Raw genomic sequence first — 26,430 nt, 5'->3', positions numbered from 1 at the left:
GGGGCATCTCTTACATAATGTTCAAGGCTCTCCATAGTTGTGTTTTGAGCCAAGGCCACAATACAGTGCTACTTGCCACCTAGGAAAGAGAAAAAATAAGCATATGGCACTAACCTTTTTGCAACAGGTCCAAGTAAGGTCATGAGTCTAGAAGAGTCTCTGGGCCAGCAGCCATTTCTACTTGACAGAGACAGTAAGGGAAGTTTCTGAAAGCAGTAACACACCCAAGTACAAAAGCAAAAGATGCTGCAGAAGATGTGTTTTTCCTAAAGCATCCAAGATTCAAATCCCACCTCTCTGTCTTCCCTACTAAATGGGAAGAAGCTAACCCCTTCATCATTTTGAGCTGTGATTTTTTCTCATCTATAGACTGAAGGCAATAAGGAGCCAGTCTTTTTGTGATTTTTATGAAGATTAAATAAAACTGTAGATAAAATGTAACAAAACATATAAATAGATAACAGACATAAATTATACAGATTACTTACTATTCTTGGTAAGAGGGTATTAATGTGGCCACTCATTAGGTTTTACTTTCATAGGAACTTTCTAGCAATGTCTTTCCTCACCTCCTGCCTAGCAATGTACTACTGTGCTCTAGATTTCACCAGATTCACATGGTGAAACCCTCCTCCCACACTGAGGGTTAGAGAGTGGGGTCTTGGGAGTGGTCATGTGTGGGATGGGGCAGACATGGATGCCAATAGTACCTTTCTCGGAGAAGGTCCTTCACTGCTTCTGCCCTGAGCCCAGGGGAGAGGTTGGTCTTCTCCAGACTCTACTTCTGCCTTCATTGGCTGCTTCCCACCTCCAGAGCTGGAGCATCCATTTTGTTACCTTTAAGTCATCAGTCTGTGCTCAAAGGAACAAAGACAAGCAGAATTCCCCAGCTCTGTGGCTGTGACTCCCCACCTGGGGAGTAGTTAAACAAGCCAGCTAACAGAAATTTGAAAACAATCTGCTTAATCAAATAAACAATATTTCAGAGTCAGTTATTTTTAAATGTGGCTATTTTTTAAGTGATAAAAGTACAGGTTATTGTTTTATAGTATTTTTCCAATTTAAAAAAAGACTAATTTTAGAACAAAAAGCATGATAAATATTCCTTGGTTAAAGAGAAGTCTCTAGCGGGGTTGGGGGTGCAGATGTTTAATTCCAGGACTTGGGAGGCAGAAACAGGCTGCTCTATGAGTTCGTACAAATCAAGTTCCAGGCTATTCAGAGAAACTCCATCTTGGGGGAAGGGAGTGGGGGATGACAGTGCTCTGAGCTTGTTTTTTATAATGACCTTACAACCTGGAAAGCAGCGCTTTGCAGTAATGGAATATCCAAGTCCCACCCACCCCCACTACCTGGTGTACTCAGTCTGCCTTTGAATGCTATATCTCCCATAGGCTAAGAGGAGTGATGTTCATGCCAAAACCCAAGGCTAGATGAAAGGCCTGTTAGATGGTTGTATTTTCTATCCTTTCGGAAGTAAAGGCTGCAAGTTAGACCACACAGGTTAGAATCCCAGCATCTGGAGCAGATAAGGCCTTGGAAACTTTTGAAAGAGCGTTGGCAGGATCAAGGCTTGTCACTAAGGGGAAAAAAAAAAAAAGACAGAAATAATTGAGAATTCCATTGGATTCTAGCCTTAGTGAGGAGGCCTACTTGACCCCTCAAGTCTCACTTCAGGAATATTTTAAGTAACTGTGACATGAATCATAAGAAGATCGGGAAGTATTTGAATGTAAGTGGTATGCTTAGCATGGCATGTAATTTTGAGGTCAAATAAGCATTAAAATCTTATTAATGTATAAGGTATTTTATAAAATCATAATTCAGGTTGTATAGTAACTTAATAATGTATTTTATTTTGCCATGCTGGAGCTCAAACCTTGCATGTGCTAGCAAGTGCTTAGCCCTAAAACCTCATTTTCTTAACAATGGTTGGTGTGCTTTTAATTTATCCCCTCATTTATTCAGTCAATATATATTTTTCATATAGGTCCACAATCAGTGAGGTGGGGGGGTATTCCCCTGAGGACTTAGATGATGACATTGTGTTCCCTCTGTGTTTTCTTTTATCTCCCCAAACGTTTCAGTAACTCATGGAGGAAAACATTTGGAGTTGGAAGTTTCCAGTTACTTCCTGTAGTCCCAGCAGGTCTGAACTGGTATGGCTATGTCTTACTTGCCTCTCTGGGAAGAGTTGAAAAAAAAAAAAAAAAAGTGGGCCTGAAATAAACTTTTCACTAAAATTTACATAATTGGTGCTCAGGATTTGGGGCCAGATGTGGGACCAGTGTTGAGGCAAGATGCCACTCTGTAGCCTAAGCTGACCTAGAAGTCACTATGCTGAGCAAACTGGTATAGACTTTACAGCAATCAATCCTCCTGCCTCAATATTCCAAGAGCAGGATTACAGGTGTGAGTCAGAGTGGTTTTTTTTTTTTTTGCAACATTTACTTATTCTTGTATATGGATTCACACATATGCTATGGTGCATGTATGGAGGTCAGGGGGCAACTTTTGGGAACTGTTCTCTCCTACAGTGTAGTTCTTGGGGATTTAACTCTAGTCATCAGGCCTGGCAGCAAGTGCCTTTTCCCACTAAGCTATTTTGCCCTTCCAACCATCAATTAACTTTCTGTTTCCACAGCAAATACCTGAGAAAACCTCTTTATGAGGAGAAGGGGCTTGTTTGAACTCACAGTTAGAGGATTCTGTCCTGATGGGGCACCCTTATTTACACCTCTAATGAGGGAAAGCCCCTCACATTCGAGGTGGGGGCCAGTGCAAAGCCACAGAAGCCAGAGAGACTGTTCCCTTTAAGGGCACACTTCCAGTGTCTTCAAGACGTCCAAACTATAGCGTGTAACACTCATCTGATATAAGATGTAGGAAGTGGCTGGAGTGGTGGCACACAGCGAAAAGGATAGATAGAGCAAAGATAGAGATGGAATCCTACCACTCTCTCCAAGCAGACCCTAGGGGAAGTGTTTGGGGTGGCCCCAGTAATGCCTTCTTAAATAATGTAATCACAGAGGCCTTGGCAATGGCTCTTCCTCCCCCAGCTTCTCTCTTCCTTTCTTCTTATCTTGTTTTTTCAGATCGTTCTTACTCTGTAGGCTAGGCTGGTCTTGAATCATGACATTCCTGCTGCCTTAGTTTTGCTAGTACCAGCATTGAAGGCATGGGTCACCTGTTTATAAGCCTCTATGGTTAGTGCTCACAGGAAACTTTAAAATGGAACTAAATTAAATTGCTGTAGCAGATGTCTCTGCAATGAATTGAAATTGTTTCCTCATTGGTCTTACAATGCAATGAATGGGCTTTTGAGTGAGAGAGATAGGCAGCCACTTGCTAGCCAGGTGACCTTCAACTCAGCCACCCTGAGCCTGCTGATACTTTTACTCCCAAATGGTAGATCTACCACTAATGTCTTGGGTACAGTGCACTGGGTAAGGTTAAATGCACTGTGGAAAACATGCAGTTTGGGGCCTAGGAGGACAAGGACTCCAACGTAAATGTAACAGTGTTGCAGTCATACACTTGGTGCACTTTTAACAAACCCTGATGTTGTTTTGCATCATGAAAATCAGTTGCCAAATGGAGTGGTTGTTAGAACTGTGTTCAGCTTTAACTTTGGAGGCTTCCAGAACGTAGATCTGTTCTGTCTAATGAAGTCAGAGACAGACAGACACTGAGTCCTGAGTCTTCTGGTAGTGTGTTCTTCCCCCTTATCAGTGGGCTGAAGGACACTGCTCCACCTGCTGGCATCCAAGGGAGATGCCCAGGGTCAAAGGCAAAAGCCTTTTTATTTGACTGTCTCTGAGGATTATGGGTAGTGAGGGCAACAAAGACACTCTAAGAAAGAACTTCTACCTTCTTCAACCAGAACTGGGTTCTATGCTAGCCTCTCACAACAGGGGAAATTGGTCAAGAAAGTGTGTGTCTGTAACTGGGAATGCTACTACTTTAAAAAAAAAAAAAAATATATATATATATATATATATATATATATATATATACACATATATATGCTCAGTATTGAATAATTATTAGTGTCTGCCAGACTTCCCACTCCCATCTCCAACTTCCTTCAAAAAGAAAAAAATGACACAACTTTCAGGCTTGGTGATTTCCCACCCAAGATTTTAATGTCCCCAATGTTGGGACATACTAAGAGCATTTGCTGAGAATTTAAATCCTGCCACCATTGTTATGTAGACTAACAATACCCAGAGATTTGTCAGTGTGCACCATCCTTAAGAAGAGTAACAGCACCCAAAGTCCTGTCAACATGAGAATTGACCCAATAGTTTGTTTGTTTCCGTGCTGCAGTATACAATTAGGTTTTTGCTTAACAGCAGACATGAATGTAGTGATGCGAATGGCTTATTTATTCAGGGAGCATTTATTGAGAACTGTTAAGTAGAGGAAAGTAAAGAATCCGTATCAACATTTTCATTCACGGACTCCTTTTTTCAAAGTTATTATTCAGAAGCAGGAGGCATCAGATGGCCTGGATTCTGGCAGTGACTTTGTTCAGACATCTGGAGAAATTTCCCATGTAGTGTTCAAGTTTCATGTGACTCAGTTTCCTTGGAATAAGGAGTTCTTGGTTCCAGGCATTGTCTGTTAGCAAAAGATTCAAACTTGCGTTTTCTCCCAAAGCTTTGAAGTGACTTGTATAGAGGAACAGGTCTAGAAAACACATCTTCCCCGGTTTAACAGATATTAGTCATTCCGTGAGTATTTACTGAAGCTAGGTGTAATGGCTCATGTCTATAATCCCAGCATTTAGGAAGCTGAGATAGGGGTATTGTCAGGCATTTGAAATCAGTCTAGGCTATATAGTGAGTTGTAGCCAACTCACTATAGATGAGACCCAATCTCAAAATAATAATAATAAAGAAACCACAGTACCCAGCTTTCCTTGGTCTTTTAAGGGTGGCAGTTTGCTAAGACCCAAGTGCTCCAGCCCTTGTTCTTCCGGGACGTTGACATTGGCTTCTTACAGCATGTAGGGGCATGAATGAAACCAGAGTTCAAGAATACCTCTGCACCCTGAGCCACTCGTCAGTCGCTATTCACCGATCATTTAGATTCTCTCAGCCTGTTTCCTTGTGCACATGAATTGAACACTACTGAATCAGGTGGTAAGATTCTTGTTGAACCAAGGTTTGAGGCAAGATGGTTATGTATTGTTGGACCCTTCTTAACCGCATAGAATGTGCTAGATACAGTTGGATGTGAGAGGTCTAAGAACCAATGCTCCATATTGCCTCCATGCAGGTGAAGAAGCAGGATTTGAAGGTGAGTAGGCCCTCTATTTTTTTGATGTTCCATTTTAAAAGAACTCCCTCCTGACATGGTTAAATGTCCTGGGCAGCTTTGGGGACTTTACTTGCTAGGTTTCAACCTTTTGTACATGTTTTGTGAAGTTTGTTAAGCATTATGTTCTTCAAAGGACCCCAAGAAGACCAAGGAAGTGAATTGTGCTATGCTTTAGAATCTGCCCCAATGCTTGTAGTTGGTCACAGGTTAATAAACCTTTGCTGAATTCTGCTGTCCTAATAGTTTGTTGAATAAATATGTCTGGAAAAGCAGATAGATAACTACTTTGAGAGAGTTTTTGAATTGATCCTACAGGAGAAATTGGTCAATGGAGACCCATAGTGAGTCAGTCATAGGGAATCTATGTTAGGGGCAGCCAGGAGCAACTACTATGAGGCTTTGCTCGGGACCACTAGTGGTTCATGACATGGTGGTCCAAGATATGAATGCCAGATAGACACATGCATTATGGTCACTGTCCTAGTACAGTACTGAGGCTCCAAGCTCAGTTGTCTAAGATGAAAAGACACTTACAGAATATTTCCAGCATATAGAAGACCTCTGATCACTTGCTTGATGATAATCAGCCTTAAGAGGCATAGCCTCGAATACTGGAAACATCCCTGGCAGCAGGTGGGAGCTTGATTTAAGAAGAGGCTAAAGGAGAGAGCCAGGAAGATCAGACCTAACCTAAAAGTGCCATGGCCTTCCTAGAATACAACCCAACTCATTGGTTTCCATCTACCCAAGAGTTCAGAGAAGCCCAGAATTCCACTTCTGAGTTATGTCTCACAACTTTTCACCTGCCCTGAGGAAACAGAACTGATCTAGACTCCATGTGTAGGGATGGAAAACACAGGCAGTTTCAGACGCTGTTCTCCAGGGATGAGCCAGCCAGTATGGCTTTGAGTGATGTGAACAGTTACTTATGTATTGAGCTCATGTTGTCCAGCCTTATTCCAAATACAGTTCCCTTCTCACAGCATTTCTCTTGTCTAAATCAGGTGGAGTGATGGTTGCTGGGGAGGATCATTCCATCAGAGAACATAGCTTTTCTCCCTCAGGGAAACACACCAACAAAACCATGTCATGCTTCAGACAGAATGTCAAAGACCTTAATGAGGCAAACTTAAGTCCTCCTTTTTATCCTTCTTGCTTAGAGAGTGACACCTTAAATATGTTTATCATCAGAGTCTCCCTATGTAGCAACCAAATGTCCAAGGGATTCTTCAGTATGACTTACCTGACATCTAAGGGAAGGCTTGACTTTTAGGATTCACCCATCTGTGTCCTGTTGACCCTCCTTGGTACTGTTATGGCTTACTACAGTAAGCCATAGGCTCTCAACCTATGTGTCTGGAAGAAAAGAGGTAAAGGAAATCCTAGCATTTGAATTGTTGCCAATTTTTGATATGTCCACTTGTAACTAAGAATATTAAATGCACAGCCAAGGGACAGGGAGAGGATAAAAATCCCCTTGTTGTAGAATTTTGAGTTGTTTTCCTGTGGCTTGGAGGAACAAAAATAAGATATGGGGAAGTCTAATTCTCTTAGCCACTAACAAGATGGCCTAGGGAAGTCACTTAATTTCTCTGGGCCTTGGTTTCCTTTCATCTAAGGAAAAAGGCTTAAACAAGATGAAAATTCAGGTTTCTTCTTGAATGAAGGTTGGAGGGGTGGAGACATGGTTACCATGGAAGCCTTTCTTGGCCATGTGCAACTTGCAATACACCTTGGGTTGAGAAACTTGCAATACACCTTAGGTTGAGAGAGTTCTTTGAATTAATGATTCATTTGGTCCTCTTATATGAAGGAGTTGGGTTTGAGGCTCTGTAAGTCTTCAGCTTGATCCATATTTTGTGCCCCAGTCTACCATTTGGGTTTATCTCATGTATGGTTTCGGAGACACAGTTGTATGCTCATGAACTGTGTATCAAATAAGACAAAGTCAGTGGGTCTTAAGAAGCAGTTTGCCATACTGCATCTTGCATAATGAAGCCTCATCATCATGAATAGGGGACCTCTCACTGATGCTGTACAGACATGACTATACTGCAAAGACAAAAGTACATCTTGTATCACTGAAAATAAAAACCTAGCTGGGGATGCAACTCAGTGGTAGGACATGAACTTGGCATGTATGAGGGCCTGCATCCCAAGTACTGCTCAAAACGAAACAGAAACCTTAATTAAGGACACAGAAAAGCCCTAAGAGATGTTCAAGGCCAAAACTATAGGTGAACAGTTAGAGAGCAAGGCTTCAGCCTTCGTTATACCAAGTAACCAGGGGTCTACAGAGCAATTTGAATGTATTCCAGAAATCAAATGTCCAGAATCAAAATGTCTGAAAGAAATAAAATGTCTTGCCAGAGATAAAGTCCTATGAGACTAGGCAAGAAAGAATTTGTCATTAGACTGGAGTTTTACTCTAAAAGAAAGGAAAAAGATCATAACTGTACATCACTTAAAATAATGAAACAAGCACCAGGAAGTGGGGGAATAAAGAAGGAAGTCAGAAGTTTGTAAATAATACCCATAGTCTGAACTGTCTGGAGACTTTGGGACTAATTGAGATGCGGTTACTAGTATGTGTACTCTTCTTTTTGGGGTATGTATTATGCTTCGTTAAAAAAAATTAAAAAGCAAATTTCTTTACAAATCTTTAAAAAAAAAAAAAGACTTGTAAGGTTTTTAAAGCAGAACCAAAGATAATTAAGATGGGAATGTGTTTATCCAGCCTCACACTTGCTGCTGTCAAGAGAGAAGATGAAGTGTTCTTCAGGGATGCTGCAGATGGGGGATGAGCATACGAGAGAGTTTCAGTTAAGACATGAGTAATTAAAAAAAAAAAAAAAAAAAAAAAGTCCAGTGACTCCTTTTCTTCGCCAAACAAAAAATCCAGTGGTAGATGATTCCCAGCATTCACTTGGTCACTAAGCAATGCCAGCAAAAACCCTGATTTTTTTTTTCCATCACCCTCTTCCTCCATGCTTGGAAGTTGGCTTGCATCATCATGCTTCATATTCACATAATAGCTGCCACCATTCAAGGTGTCCCCTCTATTGTCAGGCATGAAAACAGAGAGAAACCAACACCCAATCATAGCCTTCTCATCATGACAGCAAAAGCCTTCTCATTGGCCAGCACTTAACTCATGACCAACAGCAGCTGCCTCCATAGTGGGAGAGGGCAATGCAAAAGGAAAGGACTGTTATTGACTATGACTTGGATTAACAGTAATTGTGTATGCCAGAGAGATTGTCTCAGGCAGAATCGACCTGGGATATGATGCAATTGGAAGGGTGTAAACGCTTTGCAGTTTGTCAGGACTGCAGGCATTTCTACTAAGAGACTCTAAGAGCACATCTCTCAAGTTTAGTTAAAACACTTCTAATTTGTTTTATGTTGCTGTGATACACACTATAACCAAAAGCAACTTGGGAGGGTGGCGTTGGTATTTGGCTTACAGGTTCCTCTTTCATCAAGGGGAGCCAAGGCTTGAGGCAGAAACCATGAACAAGCACTGCTTACCGGCTTGCTCTCAGTGTTCAACTAGCCTTCTTGTATAGCCCGGGCCCATCTGCCTAGGAATTTTCCCACTCAGGGTGGTCTGGGCCCTCCTACATCAATTAGTAGTCAAGAAAATGCCCCACAGACACGCCTACAGGCCAATCTGATGGAGCCAGCTCTTCCATTGAAGCAGCCTCTTTCCAGGAGTGCCAAATTGACACCCAAGTTTGTTAGTCTTACAGACACATATCTACCAGGCATATGCCTTCCTTTTTGCTCTGAATTGTCAGTTGACCTTAATAGTTATGCTATTAAATTAATTGTGCTAATCAATATATTAATGCTAAGAGATCTCCATTCATTCTGATTGTAAAATAAAAATAATATTTAGTTCCTGTAGCATAGATGCAGAAACCGAGGTGTTAGACTCAGCCCAGATAAGGCTGGGGGTTGGGCCTGGTCTATGTTGGGTGCCTCATGTGCCTATGAGGTGCTTTCTCTGCTTAGCTGTCCTGGTCCTCATGTCCCGGTCATGGCTTCCTAAGACTGGGGAAGAAGCTGAATTCTTTATAATGCTTCAGCTTCTCAAGCACATGACTAATACTCAGAAGAGTTATTAAGAGGCATCTTCATTTTTAATTGCACCTACGTGCTGGGTCCGTGACACAATTAATTCACTTATTGTGGATGCATTAGAAGCCAGTGCACCATCTTGACCTCCACCTATTATAATTATCGCCCTCCTGAAAGCGGTTTGATTACACACTTGGAAAGAACTACTTGAGATACCACCTCTCATCTCTGGCTGAAATACCCACATTGGGCTTGGGGACAGTGACCCAGGAGTAGTCCTTGCCTTTAAATGTCCAGCTGACCTCCCTCTTCATCATCCCCTCCCCCCTCCACCAAGCGCTGTGTGGATTCTCTTAGTCAGGCATTCCTGTTTGACACAAACTAGTTCCTTCTCCCTGAGGCCTCAGAGCTGTGTTTTAACAAACACAGATCAATCAATAAAAGTGTTTATCGGTGGTGGGATTGCTGGCAGGTACTGCACAGCAAACATTATCGCAATTTCCCCACAGCTTTTCCCTGCTCTCCCTTCCAAATGTGCATTATTTGTTTCTTCTTTCCTCGGATTATACTGCCAGGCAAAACCTCATTCAAATTCACATTGATCCAATTGTCTTGTCCAAATACAGGTGGAAACTTGTGTCTAGAAAATGGTTTTAGCCTAATTGTGTGAAATCAAGCACTTTGCTCTGCAATGAATGTTCTCCAAGCAGCAGTCAGAAAACACTTTCTTCTGCTTGCATCTTGTGAAAAGTTCCTGGTGACATTCAATTTTCCCCGTATATACTCCATTCTGTAAATGTAGCACTGTGTTTTAGGAAGGCTCACAGAAACTCGGTCAAGTCAAGGACGGACACAGACAGACTGACAAGCAGTCCCTTGAAAGTAGCCATTTCCCTCTTCTGGGCATCCCCCTCTGTCACCTGTCTTCTTACGTGGCTGCAGACGAGATGTTTGTGTAGTCCATTGTGGTTCATTGAGAAGGAGCACGGGTCAGAAAATAAAAGGAAATTCTTTTGACAATTATGAGAAATAAAAGTTTTCTAAGCTACAAAGAGAATTATTGAAGTGTGCTTACTCTGTTCAAGATTGGTGTGGATTGCTTGTGAAGCACCAATTTTCTCAGCTGCGATAAGAGGCGTACACCACAAAGGTGGTGCCCTTGTGCTGGAAGCAGAGTCTGGTGGCTTTCCCTAAGTCAGCTTTCTGTGAGCTCCTGGTTAAAGGCTACACAACCCAGAACTCGACAGCAAAACTTTTCTTCTCAAAGAACAGTGGAATATTTTCTCTGCAGACATAGAACCATTTATTTTCATACTGGAACCTGGGATTTCAAATATTTTGTTTACTGTTTTGTAGCAGTTGTCTACATTTCTAGAAAGTTAACATGCAGTTCTCACCCACTCAAGTGTTTATTGAGTACCTTCAATATAGTGGGCAGAGTGCTGTCAAGCCTGCTTCTCTCTCTCTCTCTCTCTCTCTCTCTCTCTCTCTCTCTCTCTCTCTCTCTCTCTCTCTCTCTCTCTCTCTCTCTGTATGTGCTGACCTTTTGCAGTAAGAAGAACCAGTGAAGACCCAACAGCTCTTGGGCTGTGGAACCACCAGTGCCCTTCATTGATGTGGATGAGGATGGCCACTGGTTCTTGTTAGTGGTTTCTAGCCCCATTTTGCGGGGAAACCTCTGAAGAAATCTTTAGGGTTGGCCAGAATGCCATACATTTCCATTCTATATTCCTCACAGTGCTTTGTTCTCTTGGCCCAGAGACAGAGAAGATAGTCCTTGAGGCTGGAAACGGATTACCATCCTGGAAGTTCAGTGACCAGCTCTTTCCATGCGATGTGTGTGGCAAAGTGTTCGGCCGACAGCAGACGTTGTCTCGACACCTCTCACTGCACACAGGTGAGTGGGGACCACAGCTCCCGAGCCTACCACAGGCCCTCCCAGGGCTCTTTGCTGGTAGGAAGCTGAGTTTCTCTAAGAGAATTGCTACAGGAAGTGGTGGAAAGTTAGCTGATTCTGGCCTTTACAGGCCGTGCTGCCCAGCATATGTAATGAGCCCCTGGGAAAGTTTTTCTGTATTGAAAAGCCTCGTTGAATTCCTGGGGGGACTAATGAGAAAAGATGTGTGTGTAAGTACCTTCAGGTCAACTCCTGAACTCTGTGAAGAATGGGTTCATATCCTCTTAAAGGGTCAGAGCCTAGAGCTGAGCCCACCTACTTAGTTTCAACTTTTTTTACTAAGAGATTTTAATTTAGATTTTAAGTGTGAGGGCTGAGTGTGAGATAAGCCTATGTGAAGAAAGGCTGTCCACAGCCATGGTGTGTGAGATGTAGAGAGACACTCGTGGTTCATCTCAAGGTGGCAGTTGAGGTGGGGTGGGGAGCTCTATCTGGGTGGAGGGTAGAGTAGTGTTCCTGCTTTTATTTACCTGTAACAGTGGACAGCAGTGGTTGGTTCTCAGGTCAGGATGAGGAGGACAAGCAAATTAACAAAAAGTAAAGAAAGAACGAGCAGTAGCATAATCAGCAAAAGCAAGTGAAGCAGAATAGGTCAGGTGACCTCATCAGTAAGCATTCGGGACATGCAGATGACAGGGCTGTAGTGTGGCTCAGTATTAGAGCACAAGTAAGCCCAGCACCAAAGGAAATATAGTCAACTGGTTTGAAAGCCTGACGTTAAGTCACACTTTAAAGACATCCAGATGATATACCAGTATGATATAGCCAGGCATACTGAAACATGTCTGTATTAGCAGAGATATCAATATGATGTAACCAGGTATGCAGAAACATACCTGTAATGTCAGAGATAGCAATATGATATAGCCAGGCATGTGAAAACATTCCCTACTTAATTAGGATCAATTTAAAAAGGGAAGAAAAAGAAAATGCAAGTGTTAGATATCTAAAGGGGATGAGCACACTTTATACCTACAACTAAAATCGCTACAGCTCAAGTCAGCACAAAAGTCATAGAAAAATAAAGGAATTTATCACTGATCTTGAGGAGTCAGTAGAGAGTACTGAAATCCAGCCAACCTCCCTGATGCCTGATTAAGAAAGGGAAGCAGGTAGGCCCTGGGGCGGGGAAAGGGGAAAGCTAATCACAGAGGACATTGGGAAGCAGAGGCAGGTAGATCCCTGGGTGTGGGTGTGTGGACAGCCTGATCTATATAGTAAAACCCTGTTTCAGAGAAAGAGGATTATTGGAGAATAAGGTGTCTCATGATTTTTTTTTCTTCAGCAAAGAAATTAGATGATATATAATTAAGAAAATTACCAAAATAGCACTGAGACAAGAACTTGAATAAATCCATTACAAAGGGAAATTTGGAAAGCTAATGAAGGAAATAGCATTAATAATAACTTTAGGCAGATTTTCCCAGGTAGTTTTTATCTCTGAGAAGAGGAAATCCCAGTGTCATTGGGAAGAGGGACCACTCCCCATCCATTTTACAGAGGAAGTGAACCTTGCTGAAACCCAGGTCCTTATCTCTCAAGACCAAGGCAGGAAATCTAAAGCATACCCCCCCCACACACACACACACTTCAGGCCTGGCTACTGTCAGACAGTCAAGGAGGGAACACAGTGACCTAAGGTGGTAGCTTGCATTTTGTGATGGGGACATTTTTTACCCCACATTTTTCCTGGTGAAGAAATGAGCCAAGTATCTTCAAGTTGAGTCCAGACATCAGGATGGAAAGTGAGGTTGTTCTTGATGCTTAATCATCTTATGGAGAAGCAGGGCTGCTCCTTGGCCTGACAATTCCTATGATTAATCAAATGAATTCAGAACGCCACTCTGGAAAAACTGCTGAAGCCTTAGTCAGCCCTGTGAGCCAATTTCCATTGGCAAATTAATTGAGATGTCTAAATTTTATTTACGTAAGATGAAAATTTCCAGTTAAATTATTTTACACAAGTAATTTTCCCCCTTTAATTTCATTAGATTTTTTTTCTTCCTTGGCTGGTCCGGGCCTGGAGCTGAGGGAAAATGATGGACCTCTTGGGCTCCAGTTTTATCAGGGTTTATTTCCTTAGCTTTCTCCATCTCAGTGCCTGTCCAAGAGTGACACATGGGGCACACTCATGTGCACACTCATGCATCAAGCACACCTTGTCATGAAGAGGGATGTGGGATGACAGATGGGGCACACTCGTGTGCACACTCATGCAGCAAACACACCATGTCATGAGGAGGGATGAAGGATGAGGTGTCCAAGAAAAATCCACCTGAGAACTAAAGGAAACAGCTCAGAGTGTAGCACACTGCTGTGGGTTGGGTTGTCGTGCAGCCATTGCTGAAGTGTTGTGTTTGGCTTCCATCATAACCTACCTGAATCAGATTTGGTTTGGACTCCATGGAACCCACACTTGAGCCTCAAAACCTTGTCCCTGCTGCCTAGAGAGAGCCTTTTTATCTTTGTGAGTTCAGTGTTGATACAGGAGCGAACTGCTAGGGATACACTCAGGAACACTTTCAAGGCATGGCCTTTGACCCCACGTGGACCAACCTTCATTGGTTCCTCTAAGTGAGTTCTTGAATTTTTTTTTCTTTTTTGAGAGCAGTTTTGGTTTCTCCCCCAGAGGAAAGAAAATACAAATGCCATTTGTGCCCCTACGCTGCTAAGTGCCGTGCAAATCTGAACCAGCACTTGACCGTGCACTCTGTGAAGCTGGTGAGTACCGACACTGAGGACATCGTCAGTGCTGTCACTTCTGAGGGCAGTGACGGCAAGAAACACCCCTATTATTACAGGTGAGTCAAGAGCAGCTCACCCAAGTTTCTCAGAGCCCTTGCTTTGACACCCTCTCTCTGCTGGCTCGAGCACTGGGCTCAGTCATGTGCTGGCTTAAATTTGAACATGTTCTTTGCTTAGATTGAACCTGCACTTAAATCAATTCCTGCCTAGCTCAGGTGGTCCTAATAGAATTCACTGAAAGAGAAATGGTCTGGGAGGTGGTGCTTCAGGATGGGGCCCCAGAAAGAGATAAAGACCATGTGGATGATTGGCTGTTAGCTGTGGTACAGCTCCCCACTTGTGGCTGAAGCCCTTGCTACAGCCTAAGAATTACAGGGAAAAACACAGGAAAAGGTGATCTGAAAACTCACATGCAATTGCTCGGATGGCCCAGCATGCTGTCCCTTGGTTGCCCATTATGACACACTACATTCTGTGTTCAACCTTGGATCAGTATAAAACTCCCAAATCTATCAAATTGTTCCCTAGTGATATTGGCAGAAAGTCGCCCTTGCAAGGTATCTAGCAGATGAGTGGCTTCTCCTGGAGGGGGTCATGTGACTGCCTCTTGCTCATAGTGCCACAGAAGGATCTGTTTGCTCTCCTCACTGCACCCAAGGGTTCCTAGAACCAGAGGGAGGCTGAGGTGTGCAGCAGTCAGATCTCCCAGTGAGCCACCACTAAATACCTGGCAACACTGTCCCACATCTCTGTGCCCAAAGGAGTCCTTTAAACCATGTGCAGCATCTGGAATCTGTAGTTTTTAATTAACTTTATGATCATTTAACATCATTATAGCATGTATGGGATTGTTATATTGTGCTGGCACCTAATCTGTTTGGCACAGTGACCACTCTAGAGGCATCCCAGCAGGCAGAAGAATTTCTTGATGTTGTACCTTTTGGTAGAATGAACACACATGAAATTAATGTTCTCATGTGCACTGTGTGTAACTGAGCAGTCTATATTTAGAAGCCTGTCTCACTCTTTCCCTTTTTCTTCCATGTTTTAGTTGCCACGTGTGTGGATTTGAGACCGAGCTCAATGTTCAGTTTGTTAGCCACATGTCACTCCACGTGGACAAGGAGCAGTGGATGTTTTCCATTTGCTGCACGGCCTGCGACTTTGTCACCATGGAGGAGGCAGAGATGAAGAGTCACATTGGCAGCAAGCACACAGGTGACCATCCCTGTCCTTTTCCACCCCTGCACCCCACTGGCATGCAGGGGGCAGAAGTGTCCTCCCTTCTCAGGAGTGCCAGAGACACATCACCCTGTAGTCACAGTGTCACGGCCTATGTGGACCTGGACTTTGCTGCAGGAGAGTAGACACTGCTGAGACCCATGCGCGTCATGCTTGGTCCTCACCTGGTGCTGGCCATCACCAGCACACCTAGTCGTCACTCAGCTCCTCTGCCACAGCTTGTCCTTCGTCCTTCGCCTGCTCCTCTCAGCCAGCAGTAACCCTGTGCTGTGACTTTTGCTGATATCACAGCATAGAGAGAAACTGAGATCAGGGAGTAGGATGTGGATTCTGAACCTCATCCCCGAACAGGGTTTGCTCCACACCCTGTCTATCTCCTACTGTTCTAACCACCCTGCAGGGCACTTGACAGGGCCTTGAACTCCTTCTGTTTTGCTGCACCAGGCCACCGCACCCCTAATTCTGGAGGCCCTGAGGTGCTCCACAGTAACACATGGTATGTCTGTTCAGACCTCCATCTTCTGAAAGCAGCCTCACAAGGTTTGGCCAGTGCTTGCCTTTCGTTTAAACCCTCTTGCCTGCTTGGCTGGTCAGCCCCTTCCATTTAATGTTAGCACTTTGACTTCACCTTCCAATTACACCCTCAGAAGTGATGGTTACAATGGCACCAGCATGGAGTCATTAAGCAGGATTGAGAGGGACTGCCCTCTACTCCCACCCCCCACCCCCATTTGTGGTGCTTACAAATTAAGAGCTGATGTTGCTAACTGCCAGCCCTGGGCATGGGGTCAGCCCATCATATCGCTGGCTCTCAAAGGATGCAGAGAGGGGACTCTCTCTGACAGTTGTGCTGACGATGTGTGTGGCAGAGAAGGACCTCTGTTTCTCTGACCACTGCCTCACTGGTGCCAACAGCAGGAAGGAAAAAAAAGAGAAAAAAGTCCATTTTTGTCAGTAAGTTGAGCAGCTATGACTTGGGATCCACAGAGAGTCATTATGCTGAGTGAGGAGGTGCCATTTTTACAGTCAGCTGTCTGACTGTAACCACATTAGCACTGTGAGCAGAAGGTGAGCTGGGAGACCCACAGGGAAGACAGATTCAGTTCCATGTTTTGGAACGGCTAGTGTGGGGGAAAGGCTAGCCTCTCTCCAGCTCACACTGGCTTTGCAATAGCCCTTCTTCTGTCTTTTCTGTTAACCCTGACCCGGTCACTCTTTTTGCCCCAGTGTGTCCCTGAAAGTCCATCCACCCCATCGCAGTCATCTCTCCCACTCAGCCTAGGAACAAGTTAACCTGTCATCCGTCACCTGTCACAGATGGAAACTTCACATCCACAACTAAGCAATGCCAACACACCTCCTAAGTAAAGGGTGGACATTGTCCCTCTGGGCTCACAAGACCACCTGGGAAGAACAGTCTCACTTGTTAGGACAGAAGCCACAGAGAACCTCTCTGAAGAAGTTTCTGTCTAGTGTACAGAGCTTCCCAGGCAGTGGCTGCTGCTGCTGGGAATGGCGTGATAATGTCTGTAAGAGTTTCCATGCACCCAGGTGATTAATGTCCCAGGCTCTCAGCCTTCTGTTTTTATTTTATTTTATGAATTAATGGGGAACTTCATGCAAGGGATTGTGATCATATGCACCCTCCCAAGTCCTCCCGGATCTTCTCTCCTCCTTTCCTACCCACCCACCTTTTTGTCCTTGTTTTGACATAGCTCTGCCAGCCATTGTAAAGTCGTGGTAGATAATACGAAAGTGAATGGTCTTGTTTCAGTAAAACTGGTTTACGAGAGCAGGACGCTAGTATGAGTCCACCGGCGATTGTGTTCTGACCTCTGTTAGAAGTTAGTGGCTTGACAGTGAAAGTTTCTATTTTCTACTGCTTTGAGAGGTTTGACTTTAGGCGGTTCTACTCATCTAAATCTGTGCATTGATACACTAAGTTATTATGAGGTTATCTAAACCAGTATTCGTGCTACATGATATGTAGTCCAGTGTAGATTCTCATCCTTATCGGAAGCCACAACAGTGCACTACCACCTCCCCTCACAGCCTTGGTGGTCATTTTAGACTTTTTCTCACGGGGGCCTCTACACCTGTCATTTAGGGTTAAGTGCTGATACTTTCACTACCTTTCAAAGATCCTGAAGTGAGAAGAGATGAATTTCCATGTCCTCCCTCACCATCTTCAGCATTCCTGCTGGTGTGCCAGCGCCTCTGCTCCATCTGCTGCCCTTTCCCCTCTGTTTACAAGACTCACTTAACTTCTCTTAAATTCAAGTCTGAGGGGATGAGTTCTTTCATTTTTTAAATGTCACCTTTGTTTGTTTGTCCTTTGTTTTTATGATATGTTTCCACCAGGTCTGAAGTCTGAGGTGGACAGGCTTTCGCTTCTTTGAAGATGTCCCTTGGTGCCTTTTCACAAGGATGGCTCCTGTGGGGAACCCTGCTGCCTTTCTCGAGTCTGTCCCACATATTGTGACCTTTTTGCTTATGGCTGTTCCTGGGGATTTTCTCTTCTTTTCTTTTTTTCTTCTTGTCTTTTCTTCCTTTTTTCTCTTTTATTTTATTTGAGACAGTATCGCACTGTGGAGCCCAAGCTTGCCTTGGTCCCTCTGTCCTCCTGACTTAGTCCCTTGAGTGCTGGGATGCAAGCACAATGCCACATAAGGCTGTAGGATTTTTTTTCTTTGCTCCTTTTTGAATAATTTAATGATAATGTCCCCTGTGTCTCTTGATATTGATGTCCTCTTTTTTTAGGCAGGATCTCACAGTCTATCTGAGACTGGCATTGAACCCTGCCTCAGTGCTTCAGTGGTGTGCTGATAGGTGTGTGTTCTTGGCTCTTCATGTTTCTTGTGCATGGCATTCACTGAGTTTCTCAGACACTGAGCCTTATGGTTTCCCACAAGTTAGAAACATTTTGATTATCTGAAAAAATTGCCAACTGGGTGATGGCCTTAAGTCCCGCCACTTGGGAGGCAGAGGCAGGCAGACTTCTGAATTCAAGGCCAGCCTGGGCTACACAGTGAGTCCCAGCAAGTTCTCTGTTACACAGAGAAATCCTGTCTCAAAAAACAACAAAAAAAATTGATATTAATTGGACATGGTGGCACATGTCTTTAATCCTAGCACTTTGAAGGCAAGAAGCAGGCAGAGCTCTGTGAGTTTGAGGCCAGTCTGAAGTATATAGTGAGTTCCAGGACAGCCAAGATTACATTGACCATGTCTCAAAGATATAAAAAGCTAAGTTATGCGTTGGCCAACTAGTCAGGACCTCAGTTAGCCTTGTGTAATGTTGCCTAGAGCATCTCACACCTCAATGATGCTCTTTTTATTCCAGAGGGTTCTTTGTTCTGCTCCATTTAGATCTTTCCTGTAGCTATCACTTGGGGTTTACTGATTATCTTAGTCATGGTTTCTATTGCTGTGAGGAAACACCATGACCAAAAAGCAAGTTGGGGAGGAAAGGGCTTATTTGGCTTACACTTCCATATCACTGTTCATTGTTAGAGGAAGTAACCTGGAGGCAGGAGCTGATGCAGAGACCATGGACAGATGCTGCTTATAGCCAGCTTTCTTATAGATCTGGGACCATTAGCCCAGGGATGGCACTACCTACAATGGGCAGGACTCTCCGCATCAATGTTTACTTGTGGAAATGCCTTCCAGGCTTCTTACTACAGCCCCATCTGATGAAGGCATTGTCTTAATTGACGTTCACCCCTCTCAGATGACCTTGTGTCCAGTTGATGTAAAACCATCTAGCACACTGCTCGCTCCTCTAATAATGCCCTCATTGTATGTCTCCATCTGTAGAAATAGGATCTGAACCTTTCCATATCTTCTATGTGTCTAGCTTTTTGGACATTTGAAAATAATTATAATGTCCTCTATTAAATGTTCTAAAACTCTTGACTGTTCCATGTTAGCTTTGATGGCTGACTTCCCTCCCTATTTTCATCTGGTTTTTCTTGTTTCTTTGCATATCTGATAATCTTTGTTTAGAAATCAAACATTGTGACTTAACATGCTGGCTGTTCAGTTACATATCTTTTGTTCCTATTAGCATTGTTGACCTTTATTTAGGTCATCAGAACTTGGAATCCTTGATATTTTGGCATCTTTCTTCTATGATTTGTTAAGACAGGTGTGGGTCATGAGGTATTCATCTACTTGGGACTAATTATTACCCCTTTTTAAAAGTCCTTCCTCAGGGTCCCACCCAATGGCCATGAATTGTATTTTGTTCTGATCTTGCTGGGCACAGCACTGGAACCAGCGCTGTGTGAGTGCCAGGCACTGCCCTCACTGTTCTCAGGTGACTTCCAGCTCTGGGCAGGAGTAGTTGCTCACCCCTCTCCCCTGCTCTGACCATGTCCTCCTGACCTCTGCAGGTCTCTGGATATTTTCTCTGTGTTCTTGATCTTCATTGATAGTGTGTTTTGCAGGGTCTGCCCATTTTGACACCCCCCCCCAGACTCCTGGCTGTGTCTCTTTCCCAGAGGAATTCATCAGGCTCCTCCTCTGTCCCTCTTCTTGCCCTATAGCCTAAGACATAGCTTAAGGCAGGAAGCCAAGCAGTCATGAGCTTGCCTCCTTTGTCCTGCCTCTCAGAGACCAACCTCTTCCTTGCCTCGTGTACACTGCTATAAAAATCGTTTAATGTATTCTGGTTTTTAGCAGTTTCAGTAGCAATGTTAGATCTAACCCCAGAAGCTCTGGCTTTAGACACTGAAGTCTCGTGACACTAGGTTTTAGTGGCTTGTTGACCTCTGTATGCCAGTCTTTGAAGGAGAGCCTGGTGTGTGCTGGTGAGTGTGAGCATGGTAGTTGACTGACTCAAACTTCTGCACTTGGTGCAGCAATCACATCTGATCTCTATGAAGTAGAATTAGTAATAGCACCTATGAGAAGTGTAGTTGTGTACACACTGTGGATTGTCAGAGCCCCGGGCTACAGCCTCAGACCTAGGAAATTTGTGAGGATCAAACTTAAGATCCTGGAACTCTGTGTGATCCATCTTAGCTATTATTGTCATATTTGAATTATTGTAAGACCTTCATAAATGCCCCCACAGTCATATCTGGGCCCAGCATTCCACACACGCCCTCTCCGTGGCTGCACTAGAATGAGGTTCCCCATGGGTGCCCTGGAAGTAATGAGCTCCCAGATACTGGTGGCATCCCTTCCTCACCTGCTATCTTTCTAAGGGGGTTTAGCTCCTCTGTAACAGACCTGGCATGTTTCATTTTCCAGGGGATGACAGGAAGACCCCCAGTGAATCAAACAGCCCCTCCTCATCTTCACTGTCAACCCTGAGTGATTCCGCCAACGGCAAAGATGACTCAGACAGTTCCCAGAAAAACAAGGGTGTGAACAACTTGCTGGTCATCTCCGTGGTACCCGGGAGTCAGCCATCACTGAACAGCGAGGAAAAGCCAGAGAAAGGTGAGGGAGGAAGAGTAACTGGCCTGCTCACCCTGACACTCTAGGGTGACCTGGTCTTAAGAACAAACCTTGGAGAGGAAAACAAACTGCAACAAGGTGCTCACCACTTGAACAGAGCCCTTTGCTTTGGCTTGATTTGTGCTCAGATATGGGATGGGAAGATGGGGAGGGGCCATGGACACAGCGGCTGACTGTTGAACCATCTTCTGTGCAGTGATGTGGGGGATGGTACCTGGAAAAGCTGTATGTGTTACAGGATGCAGGGTTGGCAGGAAGGGGAGTTCACCCACGACTGCCTGCCTGTCCTCCCCACACACTCCTACACCCAGCTTCGGTCCTTTCAGGGTTCGAATGTGTGTTTTGCAACTTTGTCTGCAAGACGAAGAATATGTTTGAGCGCCATCTGCAAATCCACCTCATCACCCGGATGTTTGAGTGTGACGTGTGCCACAAGTTCATGAAGACCCCTGAACAGCTGCTGGAGCATAAGAAATGTCACACTGTCCCCACCGGTGGGCTCAAGTAAGGAAAGCAAGTACAGAATCTTTTATTGAGTTGTTATTAAACAGCCTTTCCATCTGCCCTACCCCATCTCCCCATGAAGGTTTTGGGGGTCAGAGAGTGGGGGAGCTTAGTATGGGCAGAGTTAGTAAGATCTGCTGCCTCTGGCTGGATGGGGTTCTAGCTGTCCCCAAGGGAGTCAACCGACAGCATGAGAAGCCACTTAGCAAGTATCCCAGGCTTGTGGTGATGAACAACACCGAGCATCAGCACAGTGTGACAGCCTAGATTCAAACTGCGATCCTGGGTTGTATTCAGACTTGAATTTAATGGATTCCAGGCTAGTGTCCCCCAGGCAGTGATCATTTCACAAGTTGTCACTGAAAGTTATCGTGTTCATTTTTCAGATGGCCTGACATATATTTAGCTTTTTAAGTAAGTCCTATAGGCACTGCAGCCCCAAAGTAGACTCTTGATCTACTTTGTTTGATCAAACAACTGTGTTCATGCAAACACCAAGTGCCCTGATGTCTTCCTGCAGACATGCTGACGCCTTCCTCAAAGATCTAGGCAAGGATCATCATCCTTAAGCAGTATTTGTAACAAGGCCCCTGGTCTCAAGTGAGACCCATCATCTATTACCAAGCGTACTATGGGACTAGCCTGACTGTAGATGCTAAAGGGCACATGAAGAATAAAATATCATTTTCACCTTAGGAAATTTATGTCCCAGCACTACCAGAATTTAATCTTCCAGTGATTCTGGAAGCAGAGTCCCAAATCACAGGGCATTTTAGATGTAGTAAAGAGACAGGAGCATAAAACAGTTGGATGCAGAAAGACACAATTATCAAGGCATTTTCATTTAAAATTCACCATGTAGCTAAAAGAATGGAGGAAGCACTTTTTCTTTTATTTTCATAATATTAGCAGGGAGCCTCTCATTTTAAAATTTTTTTTTATCCTTGAAACAGCCTCAGAGAGGTGATATGCATGCCTCCTGAATGGGTAAGAGTTGGAGAGCCCAGAGGGACCTGGAGCCGAGTGTTGGGGGCGGAGTGGGGCTGGCTTGGTCAGGGCACCCTCTGCTAAATAACGAAAGAGTTGTGGCATAGCACCTGCTGTTGATGCCGTCCCATCCTGTTCTACCCTCGGGGGTACATAGGTAAGAAGGTTGTAGAGAAAGCCTGGTTGTATGTAACCCATTCAGCTAAGATGGGAAATGCCTGGCAGAAGCTTAGCTGGGGATTTGATTTGGTGTAATCCCACTGTCCCTTTATTAAGATTGGTATCCTCTTTATTAAAAAGAACTCTGCCTTCTGTTGATGGAGTAGTATCATTGCCTTCTGGTATCTCAGTCACACCTACGCCACTTGTGGCCTTGCCTCTCACCTTTTGAGACCCTAAGCAGGCCTGAGCCTCTGACGATGTGGGGACACTGCACAATGACCTCAATGCTTTACTGGGTCACACTTCCTGTCGGTGCTAACCATCCCCGTATGATAGTTTATGTTCTAGGACAACCAAGTAGAAGAATACTTTGAAAAAAAAATTGATAATGCCTTCTGGCTATACAGTGAGTTTTGTTTTGTTTGTTTCTTTTGCCGTATCACAGAATTAATTTGCCTGAGAAAGTGTCTTTAAGATAAATAATGGGAGCATGGAAAAGCCAGCGTGCTTTGCCTGAGCAGTGAGTTACAGATTGAGCTGAGGGTCACAGAAACATCCTTAACTCCAGACAGACCGCCGATGTCTAAATGCTTTTCTGTGATGGGACTGCTTGTACTCTATATCCTGTTCATAATGCAGATCAAATAAGATTATACTATTATTTTTCTTTTGCCGTAGCTCAGGACAGTGGTGAGTTTCAGACTCCTCTAGGTAAGGCCCAGCTTGGCGTAGGGGTTGTGTGTGCACTTGACCTGGGAATGGGCTCTATATCTCTGTGCACTCTCTGTGAGCTGAGGTTCAAGGGCTAACAGCGAGCTTGGCGCTGAGGAGGCCGTGCACGGTGCACCTGATTGTTGGGCTCTGCTGAACACCTCTCCAACCCTCTGAGGACAGTCCCTTTCCGAGCCCTGCCTTGCAGGAGCTGAGTCCAAGCTGAGGCAGCCACTCAGGCATCTACATTCTTTTTGGAAAGAGCACGCATGCTATAGTTATCCTCTAAGCCACAGACTCAAACCTGGCAGCTTCCAACCGGGAAGCCCAGCAGCTTTTGTAAACACACCCCATTCCTCACAGCCACTCTGACAGTGACAGGGCTGGTGGTAGTGTGATCTGTGATGGAAAGACTGGAGAGTCCAAGCCAGAGATACCCGGGCCTTGTGCTAGAGGAAACACCTGGAGCCCAGTCAGGTGCTGGAGCTGGGACTCAGCCCCCCACTTCAGATCTACTGCGAGTAGTCGGTATTCCTCAGTGCTCTTCTGAGAGCCACGGAGAATGCAAAAGAAATCCCAGAAAGTCCTGCCCCAGGAGAATTCCCCTTCCAGTCGAATCACTGGGATTTCTATGACATGATTATGTCCTGAGAATGCCTTCAAACTCCAGAGAGCAATCCCCTTTCTCCTCTTCCCTCATGAGTGGAGGGGCCGTTTGTGTGGGCTGCCTTCTCCCAGGCCCCCGCCATGGTCCACACCTCCCATCCCTGGAGAAGAGCTGGTACTTTAGGAGATGACATACTGAGTCCATATGCTGGTGCACACATGCACAGCACACTGGCACACAGAGGGACACACACAGGCCTTTTCGTCCTAACACCCCATTAATAAGCACGACTCTGACTCCTGGGACTCTGTTTGCTGGAGGTAGCTCTCCCCTGTAAGCTGTTCTTTACAAGCTCTCAGCCTTTCTGCGTGTGCTTGGTGTGGTGCATGAAAAGTCGATTCTTTGTGTTGCTCCCATCTAGAGGGGAGGTCAGGAAGCCTGACTTCTGCCGTGCCCAATGCCGGGTGGGGGTGGAGAGGGCCCCAGGGGCTGGGAGGGGAGGGGTCAGGAGGGGAGTACCAGCTTCATTTGCTCCTCAAATTCTCTGCTCCTTTGTGAGGGCTGGCCTCGGCTGTTGCAGCCTGGAGCCCCCAAACCACCCCAAAGTGAACTACCCAGAGCTCCCCGTTAACCTGGACTGCACTGTCTCTCAGCAGTGAAGCCAAGCAAGGCCATCCAAGAGGTGGCAGGGCTGAGCAGGCCAGGCCTTGGGGACCCAAGGGCTGCCCCAGGGCAGGCTGGTGAGGAGGGGAGATGTAGGGTTACCATTGGGCCTCCTTGCTAACCCTCCCTTGCATTGCTTCCCCTGGCAGGTGCCCATTCTGCATCTATTCCACCAACCGTCCTGCTGCCATGGAGTGCCACCTCAAGACTCACTACAAGATGGAGTACAAGTGCCGGATCTGCCAGACAGTGAAGGCCAACCAGCTGGAGCTGGAGACGCACACCCGTGAGCATCGCCTGGGCAACCACTATAAGTGTGACCAGTGCGGCTACCTGTCTAAGACGGCCAACAAGCTCATCGAGCATGTGCGTGTGCACACCGGGGAGCGGCCCTTCCACTGTGACCAGTGCAGCTATAGCTGCAAGCGCAAGGACAATCTCAATCTGCACAAGAAGCTGAAGCACGCCCCCCGCCAGACCTTCAGCTGCGGAGAGTGCCTGTTCAAGACCACACACCCCTTTGTCTTCAGCCGTCACGTGAAGAAGCATCAGAGTGGAGATGGCCCCGAGGAGGACAAGAAAGGCCTGAGTCCATCCCCCAGAGGGCCAGCTGGCCCTGGAGCCCCACTCCTGGTTGTGGGGGGTGGCCGGAGTCTCTTGTCCCCACTGTCAGTCATGTCTGCCTCGCAGGCTCTGCAGACTGTGGCCTTGTCAGCAGCCCATGGCAGCAGCTCAGAGCCCAACCTGGCATTCAAGGCCTTGGCCTTCAACGGCTCCCCGCTGTGTCTTGACAAATACCGAAACTCGGATTTTGCCCATCTCATTCCCTTAACAATGTTGTATCCCAAGAACCACCTGGATCTCACATTCCACCCTCCCCGACCTCAGACTGCGCCTCCCAGCATCCCCTCACCCAAACACTCCTTTCTTGCATATCTTGGACTAAGAGAAAGAGCAGAGACTGTCTGAGGACAGCCCCGTTCTGTACCAAAAACCAAGAGACAGAGACAGGAAAAGATAAAAACCCACAAAACTTAAACACAACCCCAGCAGGTGTATGTTGCTGCAAAACCTACAGGCCCCAGGGGTCTGGACCATGTGTACTGTATATCTTTAGTAAGGAGTAGAAAATTGGCTCTGTATGTATTCCTATTGCATTGACCTGAAAGCTGCTTTAGCCAATCTTCAGAGAGGTGGTCTGCTGCCTCCTTCTACCTTCAGAGGCATGCCTCCCCAGCCATCACTCCCGCTCTCAGCCCTCCTGAGTACTTCTCTCTGAAAGGAATTTTGTCATGTTAAACCCTAAAGAGAGTGCCCTTAATGGCAATCAGCATTTGGAAGCTTCTCTACTGGTACATTGGGTTTTCTGCTGGGTGACTGGGGTGTTGTGGACATTCATGGATTGGGAAAGAGAACGTGTGTGTGTGTGTGTGTGTGTGTGTGTGTGTGTGTGTGTGTGTGGTGGTTGGGGTGTGTGTGTGTGTGTGTGTGTGTGTGTGTGTATGGTGTGTGGTGTGTGTGTGGTGTGTGCCGTGACATTTCTATTACACATTCTTTTTGTACTGGCCTCTTTGATAGTGATGAACATTCTTTCTCTCCCTTCAGGATTGTTCATCCACTAAGGTCTCCCCACCTCTTTCATGGCCTTGCTCTTCCTATTTTATGGCTACAGAGTGGTAGGACCTAGTGCTTAGTGTGTGCAGATCTGCAGGGTGCCAGGATATTTCCAGTGGAGTGCTCGAACACATCTCCACTTAGGAAGATGGAAGGAATCAGGTGAAAATTCTGTTAAAAAAAAAAAAGTCTCACAGCTCCGCAGCTGACATCACAAAACTTGGTTGTTCTGTGTGTGTGCCCACATGGAGACAAGGTGTTTGGTGAATGCAAACACACACACACACACACACACACACACACACACACACACGAGTGCATCTTTCTTAAAGGGCAGAATATATGTGTGTGTGATGTATTG

The 26,430-nt window shown here is 45.2% G+C and overlaps 1 protein-coding gene across 8 annotated transcripts in view; it reads left to right on the top strand.

Annotated features, from left to right (window-relative positions):
* Znf827 (zinc finger protein 827) overlaps positions 1-25,696 on the top strand; it is a 166,111-nt gene extending 140,415 nt beyond the window's left edge. The window contains exons 9-15 of one of the 8 annotated variants that reach the window (XM_051205796.1): positions 11,168-11,305; positions 13,977-14,166; positions 15,162-15,328; positions 20,612-20,803; positions 21,148-21,325; positions 23,158-23,185; positions 24,605-24,754. In XM_051205796.1, coding sequence (XP_051061753.1) covers positions 11,168-11,305; positions 13,977-14,166; positions 15,162-15,328; positions 20,612-20,803; positions 21,148-21,325; positions 23,158-23,185 — 893 coding nt within the window. In that variant the 3' untranslated portion in view covers positions 24,605-24,754. Of the gene's footprint in view, positions 1-11,167; positions 11,306-13,976; positions 14,167-15,161; positions 15,329-20,611; positions 20,804-21,147; positions 21,339-23,152; positions 23,186-24,604 lie in introns of all 8 variants that reach the window. The other 7 variants (XM_051205797.1, XM_051205798.1, XM_051205801.1 and 4 more) reach the window with 7 other exon arrangements.
* Positions 25,697-26,430: the final 734 nt, after the last annotated feature.

The sequence above is a fragment of the Phodopus roborovskii genome, unplaced genomic scaffold, assembly GCF_943737965.1.
Source record: "Phodopus roborovskii unplaced genomic scaffold, PHOROB, whole genome shotgun sequence".
Taxonomy (NCBI): Eukaryota; Metazoa; Chordata; class Mammalia; order Rodentia; family Cricetidae; genus Phodopus; species Phodopus roborovskii.
Note: the sequence above shows the minus strand (reverse complement) of the source record. Positions and strands in the feature narration are given on the sequence as shown.